Source organism: Asparagus officinalis, chromosome 2 (assembly GCF_001876935.1).
Source record: "Asparagus officinalis chromosome 2, Aspof.V1, whole genome shotgun sequence".
NCBI lineage: Eukaryota > Viridiplantae > Streptophyta > Magnoliopsida > Asparagales > Asparagaceae > Asparagus > Asparagus officinalis.
The window spans coordinates 75746446-75757244 of record NC_033795.1 but is presented as its reverse complement, the minus strand read 5'-3'; the positions used below and the strand labels follow the sequence as shown (position 1 = coordinate 75757244).

General features: G+C 38.3%; 1 protein-coding gene and 1 long non-coding RNA gene across 4 annotated transcripts; one reads left to right on the top strand and one right to left on the bottom strand.

Moving 5' to 3' along the window:
* LOC109831642 (receptor kinase-like protein Xa21) lies at positions 3982-6429 on the top strand. Its single transcript, XM_020399005.1, has 2 exons — positions 3982-5529; positions 5812-6429. The coding sequence occupies exons 1-2, from the start codon at positions 4044-4046 to the stop codon at positions 6210-6212; spliced, it is 1887 nt and encodes a 628-aa protein (XP_020254594.1). The 5' UTR covers positions 3982-4043; the 3' UTR covers positions 6213-6429.
* LOC109831643 lies at positions 5319-10793 on the bottom strand. 3 transcript variants are annotated; one of them, XR_002244492.1, is made up of 4 exons: positions 7306-8011; positions 7107-7209; positions 5550-5647; positions 5319-5450 (listed from the first exon to the last, which is right to left on the bottom strand). It is a non-coding gene; the product is annotated as an uncharacterized LOC109831643 (long non-coding RNA). The 3 variants fall into 3 exon arrangements; XR_002244493.1 differs by lacking the exons at positions 7107-7209; positions 7306-8011 and adding an exon at positions 8024-10793; XR_002244491.1 differs by having other exon boundaries at positions 7107-8011.

Genomic DNA, 10799 nt, shown 5'->3' with positions numbered 1-10799 from the left:
TATATTACTTTTAATATATAGAATAAAATAGCATTAAAATAGAACAGAATCAATGCAGAATTTGTTAGTATGCGGGTTATTTGACTTTTGGAAAGCAACTCTAGCATGGGGACAGAGAGCTAGCCGTGTACGTAAACGCATATATAGTCCACTTGTGTTCACAAAACACGTGAGATGGTCGTGAGGCTGGCGGTGGTCAATTGCATAGATGAACATACGCATGCACCCTATTAATTTAAGAACTTATCATTAATAATAATAATAAGATCGCCTTTCTAGAAATATTTGACGATAATTCTATATACGGTTTTTCTATAGAGTGTCATTGGGCACTCTATAAGAGAAGAGGGAGATAGAGAGAAATGAATGAAGAGAGGATCCCAATGCAAATCAGGGGGCCCCCCTCCTCATTCATTTCTTTCTATCTCTCTCCTCTCTTATAGAGTGCCCAATGGCACTCTATAGAAAAACCGTTCTATATATATGATTATCAATGCCCTTCCCATTTCTCTAGCCTTGGCAAGTTCGCCATCGTTCACCCTAAAAAAAAACATTAATTAGGTTGAGTTACATATAAAGAATGGCAATCAATCCTTAATAAAAGAATATCCTGCAGACACAAATCTATAATTTATTTTAGGGTAAACATCATAAAACTCCTCCTTAACTTTGGTTGAATTTAACAAAAAAAAAACTCTCATTAACTTCCAAAATATATATCATAACCTCATCCCCCTTCTCTCTATCTTAAGCGTAGGGATTATTACGTAACCCATTTTAACTTTCAGACTTCAGTAGAAAATCCTTTTTAACTTTAAAATATTATCATTTAGGGGGGGTTTCCTGATAAAATTTTAAAGTTAAAAGGAGTTTTTGGATAACTCCTAAATGTAAGAGGTGTTTTCTGTCAAGAAAAAAAAAATGCCATTAGCTCTTTTTATCTAATGATAGAACATGCAGTCTCCACCACATGGTAACAAGGAATTTGATGTCTAAATGCAGGATTAATGTTTAAATGCAGGATTAAAATCTCATACTATTAAGGATTTAAAATTGATTTTCTAAAAATGCAGGATTAAAATTGACTTCAACCAACCACGATTGTGTAAATGCAGGATTAATGTTTACTGCTCCAACATTTGATACACATCATTTTTGCAGCCAACCAAAGACATCCTAGAAAAATAAAAAATTATGTGGCTTTTGATATATAACAAATAGCAATCATTTATCCTGAAAATAAAAAGGCAAAAAAAGTCGCTTTAGTAGAAAGAATATCTTGCACACACAAATCCTTAGCTATTTGACTCCTTATTTCTATTAAAAGATTTAGATTTGAACTGGACCAAAAAAAAATTAAAAAAAAATTGATGATTCATTAAAGAAGTTTGTTATCCGTCTTCTTACAACAAAGAGCACCTTAAACCACGAATGCTTCAAATTTAGTTAAAATTTAAAAGTAGGGTAGGTAGTCAAACTGCAAATACAGAACCAGGCCATTTTGGTCAATTATATCAACAGGATTAGGTGTGAGCAGACGAGCATATGCTACAGCTAGCATGTTTACTCAAATAATATTTTTTAAAGGTTATAAAATGTTGGAAGATATTCCCATGAATAAAATCACTGAATCTATCAGAGGATTAAAAATGTCAAAAGTAATAATAATAATGATGATGGTATTAATCCAGTGGGTATATATCCGCAAGAAGGAAACAGCAGCACTAGTCATTTCAAAACATTAATACAGGGAATCCATGTGCAACTGGCTGTTTGGTTGTATGTTTTTACCATGTAAAAGGATGTAAAGTGTAAAAAAGTGGGTCCCAATGTCAGCTTTCATCACTTTCAATTGTTTGTTTGTAGTTGTGAAAATAGTGTAAAGTGATTTCATATGCTGACGTGGCTTGTAAAGTGATTTCATGAAAAAAAGACATGATTTTAAGAGAAAGCTAACATTGAAGTTAGGAAAAAATAATAAAAAATAATTCCAACCAATATGATCATTTGAGTAGGGACCACTTTTTACACTTTCCAAACAAACAATTAAAATTTCATTTTGCAAACCAAACAAGTGTTTTATGATTCTAATGGAATAAAAAACAAACAAAGAAAAGTATAAAAGTAAAATTGATGAGGTGGACAACAACTTTCCAAGTTATGTCATAAATACACAACTTTACCAACAACAACCAAACAGCCCCACCTTTTATGTAATCCCAGTTCCTCACTGAGTGATTAATACAGCGAAGTACCCAAAGCAAATATTATATAGCACACAACGCAGATCTCAAAGACAATTCTGATCGACTATTATGTAATAAGCTAGCATCATATTCTCAGTGACGCGCGCTGATTGTTGCCTCTCATTTACGCAAATACAATCATAATAGAAGACTAAGGTTGAAAAAGTGATTTTTTTCTATTGCATTATAAAGCTATAAAAAGGACATAAACTAACACAAGGTACAGTACCTCGAAAAGGAGCTGCGAGAGTTTGAAAAATTCATCTACCAAACCTTAAAAAGGTCAGCAATCACATACAGTTTGGATCACGGCTGTTTTAAAAATTAATTCCACTAGAGAACAAGTTTGTTAAATGCCCAAGTTGTTGCAATGACCCCCACCCCATCGGCTTCGCTCACCCACGACCTTGATATTATTATCATCATCAATAATTCACGAGGCTCGAGCAGGTAAACTGAGGATTGGCATCTTCGAGCAAATTGTTCGTGAAGAGAAGCGGCTACTAGAGGAACTAGGATGCCACCAGAAATCTCAAAGCTCCTCGTCTCCTCGCTGCTCTCCCTTCTGCTGCTGATTCACGACGCTGAATCAGAAGCCACCGACAGAGACGCATTGCTCGCCTTCAAGGCTCAGGTCTCCAGCGACCCTTCGGGCTCTCTCCGCTCGTGGAGCCCGACGAGCTCTGCTCCCCATTTCTGCAGCTGGGCCGGCGTTCTCTGCAGGCGACGCGCCAACACCCGACTCGAGTAACTGAGTTGTCCCTGCCTCGGATGAACCTGACGGGCTAATATCACCAAACTGTAGCGAACCTCACCCACCTCGAACCTCAACCTCACGAACAACTTTCTTCACTGGGCGAAATCCATCGATTCCGGCGCCTCTCTAGACTGGGCAGTACCTTCGACATCCGTCAAACACCTTGCGCGGCGAAATATCCGCGCCTTCTCTCGCTCGCTGCTCGGGTCTCATCTCCCTGCTTCTAAAAAGAAACAACCTCGCCGGCAGATCCCCGCCAATTTCAGCCAGTGCGCAAAGCTGGGCGTGATTAACTTACAGTTCAATCAGCTCACGGGAACCATCCCCGAATCCTTCGGCTCGCTTCAAAATCTATACGCGCTTTTCCTGGAGGGAAACTATCTTGTTGGCACCATCCCTCCATCACTCGGGAATCTCTCGTCGCTAGCTTTCCTCGGCTTGTATCAGAACAGCCTACGAGGGCGAATACCCGACGAGCTTGGGAAGCTCTCGAGCTTGACGTACTTCGATGTTGCGGTGAACAATTTGACCGGCGAAATTCCTGATTCCCTCTTCAACGTATCCTCAATATTCTATTTCCACGTCGGGAACAATTCTCTCACTGGGAAGCTCCCTCAGGATCTGGGTGTCACTCTTCCGAACCTCCAAAACTTCTATGCTTTCTTCAACGGGCTCAGCGGCCGGATCCCTTCGTCGCTGCCCAATGCTTCGCGTCTGCAGCAGTTTATGCTCGACGGCAACATGTTCAGCGGGACGATCCCTAAAAACCTGGGGTCCTTGCGGGAGTTGACTGCGTTTCAGGTTGGTCAGAATCAGCTCGAGGCCAACGAGGCCGATGACTGGGATTTTCTCACCTCCTTGTCTAATTGCAGCGGTTTAAGTGTTCTCTACTTGACTCAAAAAGACTCCGAGAGTATCTTCCCGATTCCGAGTTGGCAAACAATAATGATGACGCTACGTGCTGACCGATGTCGGAAAATAAAATATCCTGGAGAAATTCCAGCGGGATCGGCAGGTACCGACAGCTTGCCGTATTCGACATGTCTGGTAATCTTCTTACGGGCACAGTTCCTAGTGAAATAGGAATGCTTCAAAACTTACAACTGTTGCACTTGCATCAAAACCGGCTCCGAGGCCTAGTTCCAAACTCCATTGGCAATCTCACCGAGCTAAACGAACTTGTATTGAATGATAACAGATTCGAAGGAAGTGTACCCATGGCCATTGAAAATTTATCAAGTTTGAGCCTTTTAGACCTTTCAAGAAACAAGCTCAACGGTACAATACCTGGAACAGCAATCAGCAAGCTTCATTCGCTAACACAGGGCCTCAATTTGTCGTCCAACTTGCTGACAGGATCATTACCGATGCAAATTGACAGCTTGATCAATCTCGTAGCTCTTGATGTTTCCGAAAATAGATTGTCTGGAGAAATTCCCAGCTCTCTTGGTGCATGTCAGCTTTTAGGACGCCTTTTTATGCAGGGAAATTACTTCGAAGGAAACATTCCATTGGCGCTCAGCAGATTGGCGGGAATAGAAGAGCTTGATCTCTCACACAACAACTTATCTGGTCCAATTCCAGAATTCCTTGGGGGATTTCGACTTCTGCATAATCTGAATTTGTCATTCAATGATTTCCAAGGTCCTTTGCCAGATCAGGGAGTCTTTCGAAATGCAAGCGCTTTATCAGTCACAGGAAATAACAAGCTGTGTGGGGGTGATCCTCAGTTCCATCTGCAGCAATGTGACGCTGTTGATGGAGCGACTCATAGATCATCACATCACAAAGTTATCATTCCTGTTGTTGTAGCTTGCACACTGGCAATTTTATTATGTGCAGCTTATTACATTCGAAGGCGAGGAATGAAACCAAATCCTCCAAACCCTTCTTTGAAGGAGTCGTTCCTCCAAATTTCTTACGCAGAAATACAGAAAGCAACTGCTGGATTCTCAGCATCCAGTCTCATCGGTGCAGGAAGTTTCGGATCTGTGTACAAGGGAGTCATGGATTCTGACCCAAATCAGGTTGTAGCTATTAAGGTCCTCAACCTTGAGCAACAAGGAGCTTATAAGAGTTTCATGGCTGAATGTGATTCATTGAGGGTTATTAGGCACCGCAATCTCATCAACATTGTCACCATCTGTTCAAGCATTGATCACAATGGCAATGACTTCAAAGCTTTGATCTTCGAGTACATGCCAAATGGGAGTTTGGATGACTTGCTGCATCCACAAGCAGAGCTCAATGAAGGGAGTCACGGCACAAACTCCAAACATTTGAGCCTTGTTCAGAGATTGAACATAGTAGTAGATGTTGCCTTGGCGCTGGATTACCTTCATCACCAGTGTCAAACACCGATTGTGCACTGTGATCTGAAGCCGAGCAATGTTCTCCTTGGCTATGACATGACTGCCCGAGTATGTGACTTCGGTTTATCAAGGTTTCTGCATAGAACAATCAGTTCGTCTTCAGAAACAAACAGTACTATCGGACTCAAAGGGTCCATTGGATATATACCTCCAGGTATGAATTATTGAACTCACTTTTTATTTTCTGGTAATACATTCATACAAAAAGCTTGAAACTAAATTCCTTTTAAGCCCATAGAATTATAATAACCGCTCATGCATGCAGTCAACACCTGACAAATGAACATTCAATCTTCATCAAAACAGAGAGTTTTTATCACCTGGTTATGAAAACTATTTACTTAAATGTATTGCTGAAAGATAAAGCCTAACTCTTTTATTTGCAACAAAGAAATATTCAAGGAAAACTAACTACCAGTAAACATTTATATCGTAGAATATGGGATGGGAGGCACTGCCAGCACGCAAGGGGATGTCTACAGTTTCGGAGTGCTACTGCTTGAAACGTTTACTGGAAAGAGACCTACTGATAAGATGTTTCAAAACGATTTAAACCTTCATAAATATGTGGAAATGGCATATCCTGATCAACTCTTAGACATAATAGATCCATCTGTCGAGCGAATAGTCAAAGATGTAAGGGGCAATTATGCCGCATTAAACACAACTGAACAAGAACTGATTCATGAGGGCGTGCTCTCAATTTTCAGAATTGGTCTTCTGTGTTCTCAAGCATCTCCGAATGAGAGAATAGAGATGGGAGATGTTATAAACGAGTTAATTCTTGTGAAGAAGACATTTGATGGATTGGAACCGAAAGCTGAGACAAGCAATTGAAGCGGCAACTAGAACTACCACTTTACTGTGGCATCAAAGTGATGATAGATAGACTGAAGGTTATTTAAGTTCAGTCATACCTGAGACAAACACAGATAAGATTGCTTCAATTCTTTTTATTTTTGTTAAATGTAAATAATATTTGCTTTGAGCTTATTGTGACACTGAAGAGTTCCCAACTGGAAATAAACTGGTTTCTGACGAGCAATTGCAGTGATTGAAGCAATTACCAACAATCTTCTAAATTTGTGATATGACTCAAAATTTGATGGGATACATGTCAAACAGAAACTTGGCATTTTGGAAAAGCAGATACATTTGGTGAACGTTAAAGGAAAATCCTCTGAACATATTTCCGAAAGAGAAGGGGTGTTATCCATGATCTTTCATCTTTAAGCAATTACTAATGTCAATAGACCTAGGAAGAGTGTAAATATTTTCCTTTCGATCAGCTATTGATGGACACAGTAAGAGATCATATCTGGCCTATAGGTATTCTTGCATGCACAAGTTATCTTAATGTTTATGAATAACCTAAATCCAAGAACCTCATTCAGGCGCTAAGACATTATCAGGTTTGAATTTATAAATTGAATGCAAAACCTCATCAGACTGCTTTCAGCTTTGACCCTTTTTTGAACGAGAACCCGACAGCAAATATGAAGAAAGTGTGCCACACATAATATAATGTATGTGAACAATTGCTCTATAAAGAATCTTCTAGTAAAATAAATGGTAGTATTCACTGTTATCAAATTGACAAGAGTCTAAAATCAAAATTTGATGTTGCAACTAGCGTGAGTTTAGTATTTCAAGGTAAAAACCCTGCAGATTCACAAGAAATGGCAATAAAAAGATGAACAGAAAGTATTGGTTTTGACAATTTTCATGTACCTAAATAAACTATCACCCACTCCTGTTGAAAGCCCAAGCTGGAAAGCAATACCGGATTTCAGTTTGGATACTACAAACCCAATCTGAAACTGTCCATTTCAACCTAAACAAAAGTGTAAGTGTGTGCCTCAGTTTAATGAGGAACGGTTCAAAGTTTGCTGAGTCCAAAAGATCGAAAGAAAGATATGTGAGCGCTTACTTTAGATTCATAAAAAGCCAGACTTTGAATTCAAGAAAGCACTATTCCTATCACCCACTCCTGTTGGCAAGGGAATGTTATCCTCAAGCCTTTTTGCACTTTAGACCAGAAACTTGCTAAGCCCATTCCTCCAGATTCATCGACCTGGACTCATACACATATAGACTATTCCCAAATTGAGATTCAGAAGCCTCCAGGGCAAAAGCAGAGATCACCACCACCACCACCACCATCATTATCACCACCATCACCACCACCATCATCATGCCTTTTCCATTAAAATTGGATCGGGTACAAAACAGAAGAATCTTTGACAGGTTTGGTCACATTTCAAATCCAGTGTCCCTAGCACGCTAAATTAATTGTAAAGTCAAGGACAAGGCCCAGCACATTATAGCGTCTGAATTCTAGCATAAGGAAACTGTGATGAGAAAAATAGGGGCTTGCGAAAGATCCTGAATCCTTAATACCAGCTAGTATTGAGATCTACCTTACTGGTCATATACTTTATGCTTGTAAGGTTGTGGAACCAACAAGAAACCTCCAACGTTTTATTATAAAGTGAGAGATTAAAAGAGGGAAGGTATAGGTTTCAGTAATACAAATTCGAGCCTAAGATGCAAATCAAGCAAGAGTAGATAAGGGAAAATAGTCAACAAGATACTTCTCAAACGAGATAATGTAAAGAAGAAAACAAACTAAAGAGTAAACAGTTTACCAGTCTCACGGTGAGGACAAAGCAATTTTACTGGAATCAGCACGCCAGATGACTGAGAGCTATCGCCACTATAACTCTGTAGTAAAAAGAGCACCGAACATCTGAAATCAGCTTGTCAGATGACTAAGAGCTATTACCGCATAACTCCATGGATATAGCTTCTTGGAACGTAATGCAGATTTTTGAATTGTTTGCTTGCTTAAATATGAGACAAATCAGAAAACTTCGGGTGTTTGGCACTTCATGTAGAACTAGTATTGTTTGCAGCATGAGGAAGTTACCTGCTTGATAACAACAGTGATCGAATAACATCGACAAGGGAAAAACCATTTTCTACCCAAAGGGTAAAAACAATGGGTCAATTCAGCATTTGGAAAAGCTTCTCAAAACTCAGTTTTGAAACTCGCATAAAAGCTGTTCAAAGGATAATCGCTTTGAAACTCAAAGGAGGAGATATCCATCCCTTGAAACATACGCCTCATCACTTAAATCATAACTAAAATATGTGCTTAGCGCTTCATGAAGGGCTTCTTATTTTTTTTATTTTTGCTGAGTTGCAGGGCTTTAGACAAGATGGAAGGATATAAAAAGATTTTTAACTAAACTTAAAATGCCCAAGTTCTTCATTTTCTTTTCCTCAGTTCCAAGATGTTTTTTCCTTTTATTGAAATTAAAAGCCAACATAATCATCTTCTTCAACTTTTACTCAACAATTTAGGGTTTTTTTTTCCTTCGTGTGTTAGGATAGTTTTTATATTCATATGTAGAATTTGGTATTTTTCTCTTTTTTTGGAAGTGTGCCTAGTTCCTAGTCTATTTCTATCTGGAGTTTTGAATCCATGTAGCAGGTGATCTTGGTTTTAAGACAATTTAACTTTAGATCATGTTTCTTCAATATGATCATGTGACTATAAGAAATATTTATATTTAACATATGTAGTTTAGTTTATTATGATTTACATCTCTTAAGCATATTTAATTTATATTTACTAATCAAGACGTGAATGTGTCTATTTGTATACCACAATATATTGTATGTTTATAATATTTATAAATTTTAATTAAATATACTTAACTTTGTTTGGGAGTTTACTAGGGGAAGGAAAGGAAAGATAAAATAGAGGAATAGAAGATAAAGAAGAAGTGAGAAAATATAATATCTTGTTTGGGAGTTTAGTAAGGGTAATGGAAACTTACTTCACCATGTTTGGGGATTCTAATAAAGAGATTCACCATGTTTGGGATTCTAATAAAGGGAAGGGAAGCGAAAAAGAAGGGTTCATCATCAAATATCAGCCATTGATCCACAAGGACAGAAGGCCAAAAACTAGACCTCTTATGATTAATTCTCTTCCCCTCTACACCCCAATTTGGGAGGGAACAAAAGGAACATGTTTTTATGTAAAATTTCCCTCCCTACCGTCCATTACCTCTCTCCAAAAAATAAAATAAAATAAAATAAGAACTCCCAAATGGAGTTAAGTGACCACTTTTCTTCTCTTACTCTTCTCTACCCTCCATCCAAACAACAGTCGACTCATGAGGCTTACGTGTCATGCGTTGAAGCTTACACCTCGTTTCATAAAAGAGTCTAACGCTTCGTGTTGTGCATCTGCATTTTTAACATTAGGTTAAATAACAAGAAACATGAGGTGCATGGAAAATAGGAGCAGGAGCAACTGGTTAGTTTGATATGCAACCTCTCCATATTGTAATTACTACGTAAGAACAACAAAGTAACTATGCAGCTTAAAAAATCTGTATATTCTAAAGAAAATGCCCAATCTTTGAAGAAAGGAAAAATACACCCATTGTGATTGCCTGAACTAGGAAGAAGCATAAGAAAAGAAAAGCATGTGTAGAACGTTTAAGTTTTTAAAAAGAAAATTAAGAACTTAAATAAAAGAGGTGCGCGATAGAAAGAATGGTATAGCTGACGCAAGCAGGGAAAAGATAAAGACAGTTCACTACAAGCTCAGATATTTATAAGAAATGAAGAGGAAAGGGAAAGGGAAACAGCAGGAAGTGCTAAAAGACTGAAGGTGCATTTCATAAGCATGTACAGAGCAGACTCCGGAAGTGACTCAGAAAAACTAACATTGTGTTGTCTGGACTGACCGCAGCTTCCTTTTGTTGGTATTCAGTTATTAGAAATTATAATTTGTGCCAATAAGTTGTAGACAGAAGCTAAAATTCCAAATAATTGTAAACTAGGGAAATGAAGATGGAAGCACCTCGGTACTTAGCGAGCATGATAGAAGAATCCATATAGTCTTAGAAAGAGGAAAACACATCTTATTCATAGCCAAAGAATGAAGCACAAAGAAGGGAGGGGAAAAAACATGATAATGTTAATCATACATGAGATGGAAGAAGATGTGAATGGTCCAAGCTAAGGCCTGCCAGGGCATATAAAACTTACAAAAGGACTAGCTTATGAGAAATAAAACTCCCTGATACTTTTTCTCATCCAACAGAAATCTTCCATCAGATAGCCTAGCACAGTTAACTGAAAATGTATAATGGCGAGTAACTATGAGAATGCAAAGAGTAAATCTCTCCAAACAAAGTGCCTGTTTAAATTAATGGGGATGTATTCACATAACAGAAAAAGCCAAAGGAAATTCCCAAGCACATGGCAGGCAGGCAACTCTTGCTAACACATAAAATAAGCAACAAACATTTATTTTCCAACAAAACTTTTGAGATTTCAGAATGTCTGGCTGCATATAGCAGAGTGGGAAAGCAAATTAAATAAATATTCCACATATTTCTC

Coding starts and splice junctions, on each gene's coding strand:
- LOC109831642 (XM_020399005.1), top strand. CDS start 4,044: ATGTCTGGTAATCTTCTTACGGGCACAGTTCCTAGTGAAATAGGAATG. Junction 5,530..5,811: donor CATTGGATATATACCTCCAG/GTATGAATTATT, acceptor TTTATATCGTAG/AATATGGGATGGGAGGCACT.